The sequence below is a fragment of the Oreochromis aureus genome, linkage group 10 (assembly GCF_013358895.1).
Source record: "Oreochromis aureus strain Israel breed Guangdong linkage group 10, ZZ_aureus, whole genome shotgun sequence".
Lineage (NCBI taxonomy): Eukaryota > Metazoa > Chordata > Actinopteri > Cichliformes > Cichlidae > Oreochromis > Oreochromis aureus.
The window spans coordinates 34,699,584-34,716,528 of NC_052951.1; the positions used below are offsets into that span (position 1 = coordinate 34,699,584).

The window sequence follows — 16,945 nt, forward strand, 5'->3', positions numbered from 1 at the left end:
TGATAATGAAGTTAAATCAACGCAGTGTTTATCCACAACATTATGTTTAATTAGTAAGAAAATCATTTTTACAGCAACAAAAAAATATTTCTTAGGAAAAACATGAATTTCATAGCCAGTAAAACCGGAGATAAGTTTTTATTTCAGTTGCAAACGGCTGCTTTCTGTATTAGAGTCACAGTCACACTGTGTAGATACCTAGAGCTTTTATTGTGAAAGGCGAGGACAGGAAGAAGCCATTTGTGTCAAACAAATCAGGATTCCATTACTGGACATCACTTCTTCCATTTCAGAGGGCAATGCGAGGGAGGAGCGTCTCCATGGAGACCATGTCGAGGGGCGGGGCTGGACTGCCCACCAGTTTGAGTGGGGGGGGTCTGGCACACCTGAACGTGGAGGTGAGTTGTTCTGCAGGTAACTGAAGGAGCAGGTTGAACCCCGCTCGTCTGTGAGCGGCTGTAACACCTGGACTCTTTGCGTTGGCAGTGTAACGTCAAGTCTCCCGTGAAGCGGCGCTCGGGACTTTTTCCTCGCCTGCTGAGCGTCGACAGCCAAACAGAGAAGCACAGCCAGAGGAGGTAACGCTGCCCAACACTCTCCTGTCTCTCAGTTTGTTTACCTGGACAATAAAGTTCAAACCCACCAGTGTGCATGTCAGCACTGCTGCACAGGTGGGGGCACACCTTCAGGAGAGCCAGTCTCAGCAGGTGTGCTGTGTGTTACTGAGCTAACAGCTCTTACCTGCTTTCAGGACATTAACCCCGCCTCCTCCTGTCTCTGTTACGCCTCCTCAGCCTCCCCGGTGAGCAGAGGAGCTTCGACGGATGCCACCCGATGCTGGAGGTGAGGCCGGAGCTGCCGTCCAATCCTAGCACTCCGGAGGCGGGGCAGCGGGACAGGTGTGTGCAGCAGAAGCAGCAACAGTAAGAAATGAAAGAAGCAGATGTTTCAGTTTTCACTGCGAAACAATAAACTTCATCACTTTTTTACTTTTATCGGCAGGATTCACACGAAGAAGGAGAGCAGTAAGATTTCCAGGTCGACATCCAGCACCTGCAGCTTCAGCATCCCAGCTGACGACACACACCTGGTGAGACAGGTGAAAACACACTTAAACCATCTGTTGGGTCAGCGTTATATTCAGCTCAGTGTTATTTAGGGCGCCTTGTATTGTAATGCAGACCCTCATCAATGCGTCCTCCCTCTGTGTCTCTACGTGTATAGGCTGCGACGGTAGAAGGTCAGAGTTCAGCTCCCGTCATCGTGTGCCGCAGCCCCACAGGTGCGACGCCCGCTCACCGCCAGCGTTTCTGTTCTGGAGCCGTTCTCACGTCTCGTTTGCTCTCTCCTCTCTCAGAGCTGAAAAACAAGAACTCGCCCAGATCCAACCTGAAATTTCGCTTCGACAAGCTCAGCCACTCCGCCGCAGTAAGTCTGTGTGACAGCCAATCAGCAGGCTCGCTGTTTACCTGGATATGCGGAGCAGCTGATTGGGCTGCACGCCTCCAGGACGTCACTGCTTTTTGTTATTTTGTTCAGTGTGATTTTTCAAGTATTTTCTGTGTAATCTGATTACTGAGTGTGAAACCTTCCTTCTGTCTGCAGCAGGGACACTGAGCTGACAGGACGCTGCTGACAGGTGTGTGCTTTCCCAGAAGTCCGATTTTAAATTCCATTTTTCAAAGTGCTGCTTCTGTCACTCTGTTCTGCTTCTGAGTCTACTTCCTGCTTTATTTTGAAAGTTAGTTCCTCCTGTAGCCTCTCGTGTTTTACTTCCTGTCTTGGTTGGCGTTCTCGCCCTGGCGCTTGTCTTGGGTGGCTCATGTTCACACTTTCTGGGCCATGATGTGAGCGACTCTCTGAGCTGGGTTTGATGTGTTCCTCTTTCTCTCGCTGCTTTCCAGAATAAAAGCCTGAAGCTTCAAACAGACGGCAGTCTCCACACAGGAGGAGGAGGAGGAGGAGGAGGAGGAGCAGGAGGAGGAGCAGGAGGAGGAGAGTCTCCTGATGGACCACCACACACACATACTTGTCTTTCTGTCTTTGTGAGGACCCCAAGTGCAGCTCTCCTGTTTCTGTCTGTTTTTTTCTTCTCATCTTCTGCACAAACCATAAAATCATTTCTGAACAGGACACTGAACACGTAGTTCTTTTTAAACCGTCCTACAGTCAAGTTCGATCCACAGAGCTCTCCCTGTTTTGCGCTTCTTTCAGTGTAAGATGTAAAGAGGAGGCTCGCTCGTTCCCTAGAAACTTTATTTATCACAGAAACACCAGGGGGCGCTGCAGAGAGGGGCTGAGATTCCACCCAAAGGACCAGGACCCGAGCAGCTAAGCTTCCCTGAGGGGCAGCGGTTAATGCCCCTCTCCCCAAACACCGCTGAGGTGCTCCCATCCAGCTGGGAGACGTCCTCTCTGTGGGGGTCCAATCATTTCAACCAAAACAAGAAAAACAAAAACAGCACAGCAGCTCAAAGTTTGGGGATTCACTCATATCAGAGGCAACCACAAGAACTGCAACTACCCGCCCCCTGTCTCCCTGTTAGATGACTGGTCCTGAGTGCTGTTTAGTCTTTTTGTCAGCCGGCACGGTGCTGGTCCCCCCGAAGGTTCCTGGTCCTGGAGGAGAGTTCCTGCGGTGAATGCGAGGCCTTTACAGGCCTAAAGTTTGTCGTTGGGTCGTGACTCTGATGGTTTCTCAACACAGACACAGGAAGGCGAGCGCATGCACTCAGGTTAAAAAGGACGGAAATACAGGAAACACGTTAACTGCTGGAGCTGCTCGGTCTGCGCGTCCATGCTGAGCTCTGTGGGATTTATTCTTATTAATAACAAATAATAACACGTGGCTGTGGGTTCAGATTCAGACACGTTAGAGACAGACGCTGCCGTTCTCCTCACATATTACAACGTCGTGAGCTCAACCTGAACCTTTTTTAAACTGCAACCAAATCAGTTTCACTCCTGCTGCAGGAGTCGCAGTGTGATGATCTGCAGCACACAGGGTCTGAGCGACGGGGGTCAGGTGGGCGGTGCTGCAGGTGAGTCAGAGAGGTGGAGCTGCTGGAGGTCAGGGAGAAGAACAAGAAGCGCTGTGATTGGTCTGATGATGGGGTCTGAAGCTTCGCTCTCCCTCTCTGAGAGACGTTCGCACTAATCACGCCAAGTCTCCAGGTCACTCACTCCACTGGAAGCTGCACAGCTGCAGGAGTTCAGCTTTTCAAAATAAAAGATGATGCAGCATGAACACAAAGATGTCTGCGCAGTTTTCTGATGTCATAAAGTGTGTGTGTGTGTGTGTGTGTTGTAAAACCTGTAAAACTGAACATTTCACAAATAAAAATCAGCTTCTTTCAGTGTTTGTTGTTGTTTTTGTCGTTTCATTTTCTCCCAACTTTTTTTTTTTTTTTTTTTTACTGAAGACCCGCTTCATCTGCAGACGGCATTTTTCATACTAACCAGCAGCTACAAACTGCCTCAGAGCCAGATGCTGGTTAAAGTTCAAAACATTAAAAAAGTTGATTGTTCTTTTGTAAAAGAACCAAAACTAACAAGGAATTATTGACTAGCTGTTCTTCTTATTTCGTGTTCGTGTTTATTTGTGCATTAGTATGTCTCAGTATCGGTTATGAAACAATTAAAGCAAATAAATATGAAACTTTATAAATAAGAGAAAGAAAAGTTATTGTTTAAATAACGGGACGAATAAACGTTTTTATACTGCGTTTTCATTACTTTCCATTTCCGTTACAGCCTTGTGTTTATGTATTTATTTATTTATTGTAATTCTGACAATGTTATCTTGATTACCTGTTTATTAATTACTTTGTACTTTTTTGTTTAGATTTTTCAGACATTGTGGAGTACACTTCAGCCCTGTTATACTTAGGGCTGTTTACATTTACACATTTATTAAAAACATTGGTTTACATGTTTTAATATATCGTCTGTGACGCTGTTAAAGTGTCTGTTATTCAGCACCGCCCTCTGCTGAGCATGACATCATGTTTTACCTTTAATAACCGCAGGGGGCGGAAGAGCTCCGGCGCGCCGCCTGCAGGCCGCAGAAGAAGTCGTAGGTACCGTTTCCGGGTCAGCCAAGAGCCGCAGCGCTAGAGGCCGTTGTTCGCTGCTGGGTTAGCACCATGGCGGCAGTACGCAGCTTGCGGGTCTCGGTGAAATCAGACAGCGGCTCCGACCGCTCGGACTCGGACTCCGAGTCGGACAGAGATGCCCGCGAAGCCGAGCCGATGGAGGTGGAGGAGGGAGAGCTGGACCCCGAGGACATCTCCGTTAACCGCTCTCTGAAGGAGCTGCTGCCGGTAAGCCCGGACTAGGCCCCGGCACTCCGGGGACTGGCGTCTCCGTCGCCCGGCAGATCCGCGGGAAGTGTCGGCTAGCGGTTACTTGGACTCCCGGCTCTCTCCCCGGGAGTCAGCCGCCCCCCCTCCCTCCGCGCTGTAGGGGCTGCCGATGAGCGGCGGGGGCCTCGCGTTAACCGGGCTGGTTTACGTTTTCGACATGTTTGCGGGGTTCGTGTTTATTTCAGTCACTTGTTGCTGTGTTCACGTGCTGTTTGTGTGGAGCGCACGTCCCACCAAACTCTATTTAAAAAACATCGAATTTAAGATGTTTACGTGTAATAAAAAAAAAAGAAAAAGCAGAGACCGTAGAGTGCTCATTTTTCGCAACTATTTCAGCAGGTATGCGCATACCGAACAGTTCTGCTTTCTTCTAAGCGTGAACCTGGATTTCATTATTCTTCCTTTGTTATTTACTCTTCCTGCTAGTGTAGAGCGTCCCTGCCACCAAACCTCATCTAAAACTAGGAAGTTTGACGTTTTTACGTGCAGAGAAATGCAAAACGGGTGAAGTTATTCGATTTGAATGCATGCACACTTAGTAGTTTTTATACCTTCGCGGGTGTTTCCTCTCCCTGCTAGCACACCAACAGTATCCAGAGCAGTTTATCAGCTGGAGAAATGAAGGTTTTCTTCTTGTGTGAAAGTCACATTAGAGTTGAGTCTTTACTGTGGAAGCCTGTGTGGCTGCTGCTGTGGACTTCATACAGCCTGCGTTTCCCATGTGTTTACAGTCACTTTGTAATGTTGCTGAAGCAAACAAACAGAAACGGCTCAAAGAGAAAGTGAAACCGTGGCTCACTGCTGTCTGTCTGTTTCACAGGACACCAGTCGGCGGTATGAGAACAAGGCTGGAGCCTTCATCACTGGAATCGACGTCAACTCTAAGGTAAACCATCAGAGAGTGTGTGTGTGTGTGTGTGTGTGTGTGTGTGTGGGCGTTAGGCTGCCACTTTAAAGTGTTTCTCACTGTGGGCGATGTTAGTGAAGTACATGCAAGAGTCTCTGAGCGCCTGTAGGGTCAGGACTCATGTGAGAGACCTTTCCAAAGGTCACCATGACCTGATGATATCAGGTAAAGAGTGATAGCTGAGTGGGAAGCTCAGGGTTCAAACTCCTCTGAATACTCGACTTATTTCCTTTTTCTTCCTCATCAGGAGGCGATTGAGAGGAAAGAGAAGCGAGCGCAGCGTTTCCATTTCCACGGGGAGGAGAAGATCGGCCAGCGGAACGTTTTCCTGGATAAAGACGCCATGAAGAAAGGTACGTGTCCTCCATGACTGTCAGCAGGCAGAGCCAACCTTTTCCTGATGAGGAGCTCGTTTAACATGTCGTCGTCTTCTTCTTCTTCTGTGGTGCCCAGCCATCCCCCAGCTGCGCATGGAGGCAATCCATGTGATGGGCGTGGACGACATGAGCACGCAGGACGTCTTCGGGTACTTTAAAGAGTATCCTCCGGCTCACATCGAGTGGATCGACGACACTTCCTGTGAGTACGGCATGCAGACAGAAGAGCCCGGCTGCGGAGCTCATGAAGCTACTGCACGGGGCGGGGCATGTGACTCTCCCAGCCAATCACAGCTCAGGTCAAACCCTGTTCTCACCACCTGATGGTTTCCTAGGTAACGTGGTTTGGCTGGATGACGACACCCCCATTCGGGCGCTTATCAACACCAGCCGGATGCCTGACTCGGAGGCTGTTACCACGGAGACGGGAGGCACCAGCCAGCCGGGCGAGCAGAGCAAAGGTGAGTTCGAGTACTGTAGGGGAAACCACCAGAAGCCTCAGGGCATTGTGAGTAAATGTTACGATGTCGCAGGTCGGCGAGGTCAAGGGTCAGATGACGAGGACGATGAAGAGGAGGAGGGCGAGGTAGACGAAGGTGAAGAGGAAACGGCGAAGAAGCGCAGCGAGGAGATTGAGGGGAGAGACAGCGACGCAGAGACAAAGACGAAATCTGAGAGCGGACAGGTAGGACGCCACCTGACCAATCATCAGGTTTACTGACCAGTGCCCAAAAGTGATCGATGATGTCATCGGCTGTGTGCGCGCAGGCCGACCTGTCGCGGGCGGAGAGAGCGTCCCTGCTGAGGAACGACCTACGGCCCGCCATCAAACCCTTCAAAGGAAACAAGCTGCTGCTGCGCTTCGCCACGCAAGGTGACACACACTCACACACGCACGCACAAGCCCATTCAGCTATCTTAGTGAGGACCTTCATTGACATAATGGTTTCCCTACCCTCTTACCCTAACCCAGGGGTCAGCAACCTTTTACACCCAAAGAGCCACTTGGACCCGGTTTCCACGCAAAAGAAAACACTGGGAGCCGCAAATACTTTTTGACATCTAAAATGAAGATAACACTGTATATATTGTTTTTTTTACCTTTGTGCTTTGTGTGAACAACTAAAGTAAGTAAAGTTTATTTATTAAGCGCTTTTCACAGACAGGCAGTCACAAAGCGCTGTACACAAATATTAAAATAAACAATACAATCAATAGACATTATGCACAATGTAAAAGATCAAATGTAAATAATGTAAAGAATATAAAATACGTAGATCAACAAAAGCCTTGTTTGAACAGAAAAGTTTTTAACTGCTTTTTAAAAGAATCCACAGAGAAACTAAGGTGTGTTGCTTATGTAATCCATGAAGTGCTACAGAGAAAATTACATTTTATTTATGTAATTAACACATTTTGAACTCTTAAAGAAATATAACAAAAGCAAAGACACCCAGCTGAACTAAAATGATCCATGTAGCAAACAAAAACTGCTGTGAGCCGCCACCCTTATATCGCCTTTGGGCTGTTGGAGCCTTGACCTGACTTTTAAAAAGTAATTGGAAAAAAAGCACTATGCTGCTGAAAAAAATAGATATTTGCAAAATTGGTTAATGTGTGTGGTAGGGCTGTTTGATATAACGATATATATCGGATGACGATATGAAAACGTCTATCGTTTCATTTTACGCTATCGTTTGTTTCGAGGTGTCGCAAAATAATAATAATTTACGGCAATATTTTTTCATTATTTTGATGGTCACTGTAGTGGCTATATTAATTTCTTATAGTTCTCTCTTTCTCTTATATTTAATATAACCACACTACAGACGGACAAGCGCTTGTTTTTATGCGTTGTCGTTAGCAACAACGACGGTAAAACCACCTCGTGTCTGCTTGTTTATTTTCCACATAAACCTTTCACAATAAAGCTCAAGATCCTGTTGAGACTTTTCAAAATAAACTGAATCACGTGAAAGATGCAGAGTATTTACGGATGAGAAGCAAAAAAGAGCCGTCAGGTGCTAAAAAAATAAACCTTAGACTCAAACGTTAGAACAGGCTTTTCCCCGCAGCACGCTGTGTAATAAATACAAAGAAAACGGCGGCCGTTACAACTTATGTCTAAAAATGTATCATTTCATGCATCAGTTAAAACACTCGACTCCAGGTACGCGACGCCCAGCTGGAAACACTTCACGCAAGTCGAGCTGCCCGACATTCACAGAATTTACAGAAAATGTTACATTTTTGTGATTTATATCGTTATCGGACGATAGATGTCTTAATATCGGGATATGAGATTTTGGTCATATCGCACAGCCCTAGTGTGTGGCGGGGCGTGGTTTGCAGTGCCGCTGCATGGGAGTCGGACGCACCTGAGCGGCACTCGCAATCACGCCTCGCCGCCTTAAAGCCTGTGCTCTCTCTGCTGTTGTGTTGTCGGGCTGTGAGCTGCAAAGCTACAGCCGGCTGTATGCGTACAGCAACCGTGTGTGAAAAGTGGTCAATAAAGAGATGCTGAAAAGCGCGTTCATGCAAACATCGTCGGGTCTGCCGTGATTTGTTTACAATGAGACTTCTGGTCCCGAACTTCTGCGCACAGCGTCTGCAAATCGGGGCTTTCACCTTTACGCAGGACTGTAAGCTGTCATCTGTGAGGCGGGAGCGGTGTTTGTCTTTAACATAGTTCACGGTGGAGAACAGCTGCTGACATAATGTGGATCCAGATCCATAATTGGCCTATCTGGGGTCGAAAGTCTCGATAAATGCACGGCGCGTTCAAGGGTACACCAAGCTTCCGCGAGTGTGACGCTTATTTTGAGTGATGAAAAAATAATAAGATATAATTTTATTTTTATATTTCAAAATCACGGCAATCTTCAAATATAGAACTACAAGTTTAAAAAAGAACTAAACACAAATAAAATACACTTCAGCGAAATGCTTCTAATTTATTTTCCCAAACCACCCGGAGCCGCAAAATAAAGACTAAAGAGCCGCGGGTTGCCGACCCCTGCCCTAACCATTAAACATGAATGCCTAACCCTGACCCTAAAACCACATTTTGAGACTCAAAAAGGCCTTCAAACTTGTGAGGACCGGTGTGTGTGTGTGTCCTCACAAGTGACTGTTGGTTCTCACAAGTATGGTAGAATGCAGATTTCGGTCCTCACAAAGATAGCTAGACAGGAACACACACACACTGAGACACACACTGAGAGACACACACACACACACACATACACACACACAGCTGCAGGGTTCCTCAGATGATCCTTCGTGTCTCTGCTCCTCCACATCAGTCATGTTACAAAAACGATGAGAGGACTGAAGAAGGTGATTCTGTTTCCGAGTCGTCACGTCGCTGCGAGTGTTTCCGTTCTCCTCGCTGTGTCTCAGTACTTCCTACAGACAGGAAGTCTGTGCGTGATCCCCGCCAAAATAAGTCAGGGAGAAGTGTTCACGTGTAGCTGACAGCCAGGTGATTAGTAAGTAAAATTTTATATAGCACCTTTCAAGATAAAAATCACAAAGTGCTTCACAGAAGCTAAAACCTAAAACTAAAAATCAACCAAAAGCAAGTTTAAAAAGATGAGTTTTTAGCTGTTTTTTAAAAGCGACCACTGAGTCCACAGATCTCAGGCTCAAAGGGAGAGAGTTCCACAATCTGGGGGCCACAGTTACAAAAGCTCTGTCACCTTTTGTTTTCAGCCTCGTGTGCTGGACAACCAGCAAGCCCTGGTCACATGACCTCAGGGACCTGCTGGGAATGTATGGATGTAAAAGTTCACTTATATATGTTGGTGCTTGTCCATGCAGAGCCCTGAAAGTCAAGGTCAAATCCTTAAAGTGGATTCTGAATTTAGCTGGGAGCCAGTGCAGCTGAATCAGCAGGGGTGTGACATGGGAGTAGTTGGAGGACTTGCTCAGAAGCTTTGCAGCAGCGTTCTGAACAACTTGCAGATTAGAAATCAGTACGATCGATCCAGCTTTGATCGATTCGTCTGAAATAATCCGAGGTTTAAGACGGAGCGTGTCACAAGATTCAAACTTTGTCCATTAAAAGCAAAGCACAGCAGGTAACGGCAGCACTGAACACGTCACCTGTTTTCTCAGTGGGCGTAAATCCAGGGTGTTTCTGTTTTTTGTGACGTGCTCCCTGATTCCTCAGGCCGCAGACAGGAAGTGTGAAGGAGTGGAACAGCGCTAATGAAAGCTTTATGCTTTTATTGCAGCGGGGACACAGACAGGAAAGGCTTTTATGTGCAGCTGGGGTCAAACATCTGTAATACGTGTTTTCTTTGTGCAGACGATAAGAAGGAGCCGGGCGCCGCTCGCCGCAGCCGATACTACATGAAGTACGGAAACCCGAACTACGGCGGCATGAAAGGCATCCTCAGCAACTCCTGGTAAGGCTCAGAGGTCAAAGGTCATGTCGCAGAGGACCATCAGGTGTAGATGTGATGGGAGCACCAAATGCAGCTCTGAAGCGAGCGTCACAGTCGTCAGTGTTTAATAAAGTTTTGTCTGCTTCCTGTTCAGGAAGAGGCGGTACCACAACCGACGGATCCAGCGTGATGTCATCAAGAGCAAGAAGCCTCTGATTGGAGACAGCATGGGCCACACGCCGCCGTACACACACCGACACTCAGGTGAGATCACGCCGCCGATCCCACGCACAGAGAGGGCGGGGTCAGTTGGGCTTTGATCCCGAAACCAGTCGAGCCCTTGGTGTATCGAAGGCGATTTTTTTTTTTTTTTTTTTTTTTTTCCCGTCTGTCCCGTAAATTTTCCATGTCTGCCTGTAACGTCAGCGGTCTGTAACCTCATCATCAACGCCACGATGACCTCACAGCACCTTGACTCCTGAAGGGAGAGGGGAGACTGTGGGCTGTGCCTGTTGGATAAATGTGGTTTTCTTCTGGTTCATGTTAGCTTCATGCTAACGTTTTATGGCTTCTGTGCTTTCAGCGGACCTGGTCAACCTGCCCGAGGAGCCGATCAAGGAGGAAGAGGAGGAGGAGGAAGACGACGGCGATGAGGACATGGACTCTGACGACAGGATGGTGGAGTACAGGGAGAGGGGGGAGAGGGGCGGTGGCTCACGCGCACTGGGGGCGGGGCTTCACAGCCGGGCGGACCGCTCTCCGTCTCCGTGGTCCGAGTCAGACGAGATGGACTACGACCTGGAGCTGAAGATGATCTCCACGCCGTCGCCGAAGAAGAGCAAGAAGATGACGATGTACGCCGATGAGCTAGAGACGCACCTGAAGAGCATCCGGTCAGAGCTGTGAGCGTGCGCGTGTGTGAGCGTGAGCGTGCGCGTGTGTGAGCGTGCGTGCCTCTCAGTGAGGCCAAGCATTAAATGAAAATGTAAAGAGACATCATGTTTGCTCAGAGCTTTTGTTTTGAAAATCCGGGGTGCCGCTGTATTCCTGCTTCCATTAAATACCAGATTATTGTTTTTACGTCTGATGGCCTCACAGGAAGTGACATCATAGAAAAAGTAGATATTCTGCAGTTCTGGGTGATGATGGTGGGAAGTGGGCGGGTCCCGAGCTTAACTTTATTTAACTTTGAAGCGAGTGAGAACGATCGGCTGGTCACCAACCAGCAACTGTAGAACATCCACCACCACAGACTACTTCCTGTGTGGGCGGATCTTAAGTCTCCAGGCTGTGGCTGCGAGTACTGACATTACGAATTATGAATTAAAGATTTTCTTCTGATCGTTAAACCTGCAGGAATGGTTCGCCGCCGCGCTCACACGCACGTTTGCTCTGTGTTTAACTCTGCTTGTGTCGCATTTTTCAGGAACAGGATCGGAACGTCAGGATCACAGAGTAGGACCAAATCCTCGTCCTCGCCCTCCAAGGTGACGGACGTGCGGCAGCTGCTGGAGGAGAAGCGGCAGGGCCACTCTCAGCACAGACAGCCCCCTCCGGTGGTCAGCGGCGGGAAGACAGGTGAGTGGTTTAAATCCAGCTGTTTGCTCTGCTGCCGTGAGGCGGGGCCTCTGACTCTGACTCTGACGCTCTCCACAGACGTACGGCAGCGGCTCGGGAAAAGACGCTACTCTCCGGACAGACGCCGCTCTCCCTCGCCGCTGTCCCCGAGAGACACGGCCCCAGCCAGAGATGTGCATCGCAGACTGGGCGTGGCCAGTCAGGACAGCAGAGGCCACTGCTCCAACTCATCCACAGACAGGAAGACGGGTACGGAGGCGACACCCACCTCTGTCGTTTTCTTTCTTTGCTGTGTGGCGTTTGTAACGCTCTCTCTCGTCTGCAGGCGGGCTGTGGAGCAGGCTCGGCTCCAGTGACGACGACGACGGCAGCGGCGCCGCCGCCAGACATCACAACAGGTCAAGCGGCCGCTCGGCAGGGCTGTTCTCCTCTTCCTCATCGGGCCGGGACAGCGGTGGCAGCAGTAGAAGCGAGAGGAGGCGTGGCGACGGAGAGGGGGACGAGGAGGAGGACGACGGGCGCGGGGACGAAGAGGACGACTCGACACTGCAGAGGATGTGGGGCGCCATGATCAAACAGAAGCAGGAGCGTCTCACCCACAAGATGAAGAAGAGTCGGCTGGACAACCTGCCCTCGCTGCAGATCGAGATCAGCCGCGACAGCAGCGACGAGTCCGACGCCTGAACGACACGAGGAGGAGGAGGGGGGCGGAGCAGCGTTTCCTCTGATGGACATAAAGCAGCGCCAAGGCCGAGCGGACGACCTTCGTGCGTCGGGGAACGGGCCCGGGCGGCGACCTTCTCCCTTTCATTATTATTTCACCCGAAAATAATGACTCACAATATCAACACAAACGTTTCATAAAGCTTCTCCAGGGAACTGCAGTCCACCTCAACTCCCTCCCTGAAGCTCCGCCCACCTTTAATCTCACCTTCCTGCAGTGTGCGCCCTCCTCACTTCCTGCCTGAAGGGAGGTGAAGTTGCAAAAATGTCCCTTTACCCGTCATCCAGATCGGCTGCGACGTCAGCGAGATTTGCTTGGGGGGCGTGGCCTATCACCTGCTGCAGGTGAGGCAGTGGCTGCAGAATGGAGCTAAAGGAAGCGATCCGTCCTCTAAAGTCGTATTGCCCAGCGCTGAGGGGTCAGTCGGGTTGTGAGGTCATTTCCTGGGAGTGTGCCTTGGCGTTCCGGAGTTTGTGTGCTCGGCTGTGGATCTGAGGACATTTCAGAGGAAGTCCTGCCAAGTTTGGTGCTAATTAGGAACAGAGGGAGAAGCTTTGGTTCCCGCAGCCTCCTCTCCTCGTGCCTGTGGTGTTCTGTCAGGATGTGGCAAAGCATCATGGGAAACTCTCCGCTCACCTGCTGCTGCTCTTCTTATCACCATTCCCATGTTACGTTGGAGATCCGTGCCTCCAGAATCGAACCCTCATCGCCGCATCGGTCGCCACCATTCCTCAGCTTTTCCCCGTCTGGCTGCAGCTCAGACAGTGAAGTGACTCCGCCTCCATTGTGTGGCGTAGGCGTGCTGTTAGCGCCTGCAGGACTGAGGCATCCGCTGTGGAACATTTTCCTACTTTTCTTTTCTTTCTTCTTTCTTCTAAACACCTTGTTGATGACCTGTGCGTGCGTGCGTGCGTTCATCGACGGTGTTCCTGTGATGTCACATGATGTGTTGTTTTTAAATGAAACCTTTGGGGTCCACGTGCAGGTGACACCACACCGCTGCTCCTGAGATGAGATCATTATTAAAATCCCCGCTGATGTTTTATTCCACACGTGTCGAGTCTTCTTCCTGTAACCCTGACCACAGATACCTGCACAACACAGGTGTGCTTTTTAGGCGGGGTGTTCCAAGAACCAATGAGGGGAAAAACAAATGCCAAACTGAAGCAGGTGAGCGCGCATTGAGGCGTGGCCTATGCAGTGAACGCAGACACATAGATGCTCAACAACAGCCGAATATAAAACCGTGGAATCTTCCTCAGACATGTTGGTGTGATTAACCTCAGCAGCCATATTATCAGGGTCCAGGTCAGGAACGTGTGCCACCATCCACCTGTCAGCCAAAGAGGCCACGCCCCTCATAATGCAAATTTTAATCCTTAATTTAAACAGTTGAGTTAATTTAAAAAGTCTGCAGACGTGTGTGTTTCTGATGGACTCGCTGTTGGAGCTGCTGCTTGGATAAATGCGACGGTTCTGTCAGGTGTACAAATCAAACATGTGGTGAGCCTCAGAGAGGATCATGTTCTCAGAAAAGTATGAAAACATTCCAGATTAATGTGACAAATATCCAGCAGAAAACTGCAGGTGAGGCAGCTCACAGTTGTGCTTTATAATGTCAGGTAAAGACCCCCTATGAGCTCTTTGGCGACAGCGGGAAGGAAAAACTCCCTTTTAACAAGAAGAAACCTCCGGCAGAAGTTGAAGGTAGACGTGCTGTGGAAGAGAGCCAGAGATGAATAATAACTAATAATTAAATGCAGAGAGGTGTATTACCACATAGTGGGTGAAGAAGAAACACTCAGTGCATCATGGGAATCTCCAGCAGCTAAGGACTCTGTAATACCTACAGCATGTTCTAATCACTCTAATAGGATATTATGGTCAACAGTATCGAACGCTGCACTGAGGTCTAGCAGGACAAGCACAGAGATGAGTCCACTGTCAGAGGCCATAAGAAGATCATTTGTAACCTTCACTAAAGCTGTTTCTGTGCTGTGATCAGTGTTGGGAAGGTTACTTTTAAAATGTATTCCATTACAGAATACAGAATACATGCCCCAAAATGTATTCTGTAACGTATTCCGTTACGTTACTCAATGAGAGTAACATATTCTGAATACTTTGGATTACTTAATATATTATCGTGCTGTTTACAACTACGTGAATGTACTATTGCTGTGATTTATTACTGATACTGAAGGTCTGCGGCTCCGAACCGTAGTAAAGGGACCTCTGGCTAATACGGTGGGTTCGTGTAACCACGGCAACCTTAACGCTGCCGCCTGGAACAACATTACGTAGCTGTCAAACAAACCCAAACAGTCCTGACCCGCGACAATTTGAAACAGGGAAGTACCGCCGTGTAATCCATTTATTTCAACAAAGTAACTGTATTCTGAATACCACCTTTTTAAACGGTAACTGTAACAGAATACAGTTATATTCATATTTTGTATTCTAAATACGTAACTGCGGTACATGTATTCCGTTACTCCCCAACACTGGCTGTGATGAGCTCTGAAACCTGACTGAAACTCTTCAAATAAGCCATTCCTCTGCAGATGATCTGTTAGCTGTTTGACAACTACTCTTTCAAGGATGTTTGATATGGTTGAATTTGTGAAGAATTTCTTGAAGTTAAGGTAAGGCTGGCTCAGCAGGGCTCTGGCTGCGGCGCTAACAGACCACAGTGGTCTTTTCAGCAGGTTTAGATGAGCTGACAGAAATTAGCACCACTGACTAACCGTGAGCTCAGTTTCATAGTCGTTAGTATGCAAACTGTCATGAGCGCTGAACAATGGCCATGAGTAGCATTCACAGAGAGTTGGGGAACCCTCAGGTCCCCTCCTCAGCTCAGCCATTCCCTTTTCATGTGTCCTCGACGCCTCATTGAACCTTACAGGATGTCTGGGTGACACAGTGGGTGCTGGACTGTGGGATGAAACGCACGTTCCGGCCTGATGAGGTAGCTCTTTGGTGTTTGTTACACCTCTTAACTCTTAGGAATCATTCAAGCATGAAAAATCCACCTAACTGCAGAGATGAATCAGTGCTGTGTCAACATATAACAAACAACCTGTCTGTTCCTTATGGGCTCAAAATGTGGTCATAAATATTTTGTACTTGTAAATCAGTTTTGTATGTGTAAAAAGAATTTGTGTGTGCGTAAAAAAGATTTGTGTGTGGACTTAGCCAAAAAAAACCCCCTGCAAGTTACAAGTACGAATTTTGATCCTATTTTTCTTCCTTTCATCTGATTGGTCAATGTCATGTCAATCACAAATGTAACAATCCAATCAGAGAACAGATGGGTTTGGCTGTCGGAACTGCAGGTCCTTGAAGGGAATAAATGCCCTTTTACATGCCAACCCATCGTTTTCCTTCATCACCATGAAGGAAAACAGTCTGTGGTCGTCCGAGTTTGGTGATTTTTGTGTCACAGGAACATTTGAAGAACTAGCAAAAAACACAAACTCTTGTAGAGGACATAAAGTCAGAGATAGAAACGACAAGGAGCAGGTGCATCTAGTACAGGTAGCGCTGCTGCAAAAACCCACAGAGCTCAGCAGCCAGCGCAACAAATTCTGGATCCTTTGCTTTTAGTTAGCATTAGCAGCACATCCTGCGTCCGATGTGAAAGGACCTTTATGCTGCGCACTGTGACTCACAGCAATGGTCCCGGGTCAGCCCTGACTTTGTGTTAAACTAATCCTAAAGTAATAATGGTATTTCTAACCACTGATATACCACAACTTTATCCTTTCAACAGCTGCTGAAAGTTAGCGGACCTAGCTGCTATCGGATATTTATATAGAGATCCTCCAGCTTCAAACTGTATTACCCTTCAAGGACCTGCAGTTCAAAAAAGTGCCCCTCCGACAGCCAAACCCATCTGTTCTCTGATTGGATTGTTACATTTGTGATTGACATGACATTGACCAATCAGATGAAAGGAAGAAAAATAGGATCAAAATTCGTACTTGTAACTTGCAGGTGTGTTTTTTTTTGGCTAAGTCCACACACAAATTATTTTTACACATACAAATCCTGATTTACAAGTACAAAATATTTATGACCACATTTTGAGCCCATAGTTCCTGCAGACATTACACACTGAGAGATGCTCACAGTTCACACTGGTGACATTGACTTATAAGTTTGTTAGAATTGTGTAAACTGTTTTTTTTCCTGATATACTTGTCTGTACCTAGTTCCCATGTTTATGAGGGCTGGCACATACTTTTCAAGACTTTTGCAAAGACACAGTTCGATCAGAATGTAAAATTAAAATTGAATTGATTAAATGTAGTTTAAAATATATATATATGTTTCGATATTCTAGCATAGTTTTTTACTATTAATGAGTAACGTGTGTTTATTTGTGAGTAGTGCTGCGGCCTGGTGCCTTGAGTAAGAGCTGTTGCAATCATTTTTCGTTACGTAATCGGGATTGACGGTACTCCACTCTGATTGGCTCATTTGTGTGGCCGTTATTCTCCCCAACTAATCGCAAAGAAAACCCAGGTTAAGGTGGGCTAAAACCAGCCAATGGCACTGCACTGACGTCACGGCTGTTATAAATACCTCCACGTGACGTAGGC

The 16,945-nt window shown here is 47.9% G+C and overlaps 2 protein-coding genes across 9 annotated transcripts in view; both read left to right on the forward strand.

Moving 5' to 3' along the window:
* The window catches only part of LOC116309992 (rap1 GTPase-activating protein 2-like), a 36,939-nt gene extending 35,300 nt beyond the window's left edge, over nt 1-1,639 (forward strand). For 4 of the 7 annotated variants that reach the window (XM_039618823.1, XM_039618829.1, XM_039618827.1 and 1 more), the window contains 7 exons: nt 294-398; nt 487-578; nt 795-923; nt 1,003-1,099; nt 1,225-1,282; nt 1,358-1,428; nt 1,606-1,639. In XM_039618823.1, the coding sequence (XP_039474757.1) occupies nt 294-398; nt 487-578; nt 795-923; nt 1,003-1,099; nt 1,225-1,282; nt 1,358-1,428; nt 1,606-1,617 (564 nt within the window). In that variant the 3' untranslated portion in view covers nt 1,618-1,639. The remainder of the gene's footprint in view (nt 1-293; nt 399-486; nt 579-794; nt 924-1,002; nt 1,100-1,224; nt 1,283-1,357; nt 1,429-1,605) is intronic. The other 3 variants (XM_039618824.1, XM_039618825.1, XM_039618826.1) reach the window with 3 other exon arrangements.
* A 2,445-nt stretch (nt 1,640-4,084) lies between these two features.
* ncbp3 (nuclear cap binding subunit 3) lies at nt 4,085-13,391 on the forward strand. 2 transcript variants are annotated; one of them, XM_031726704.2, is made up of 13 exons: nt 4,085-4,322; nt 5,185-5,250; nt 5,519-5,624; nt 5,725-5,850; nt 5,984-6,109; nt 6,182-6,333; nt 6,417-6,522; nt 9,961-10,060; nt 10,194-10,303; nt 10,623-10,941; nt 11,466-11,617; nt 11,696-11,866; nt 11,943-13,391. In XM_031726704.2, exons 1-13 carry the CDS (start codon nt 4,146-4,148, stop codon nt 12,299-12,301), a joined length of 2,070 nt encoding a protein of 689 aa, XP_031582564.1. In that variant the 5' UTR covers nt 4,085-4,145; the 3' UTR covers nt 12,302-13,391. The 2 variants fall into 2 exon arrangements, with proteins under 2 accessions (XP_031582564.1, XP_031582565.1); XM_031726705.2 differs by having other exon boundaries at nt 10,623-10,932.
* The last annotated feature ends 3,554 nt before the right edge of the window (nt 13,392-16,945 follow it).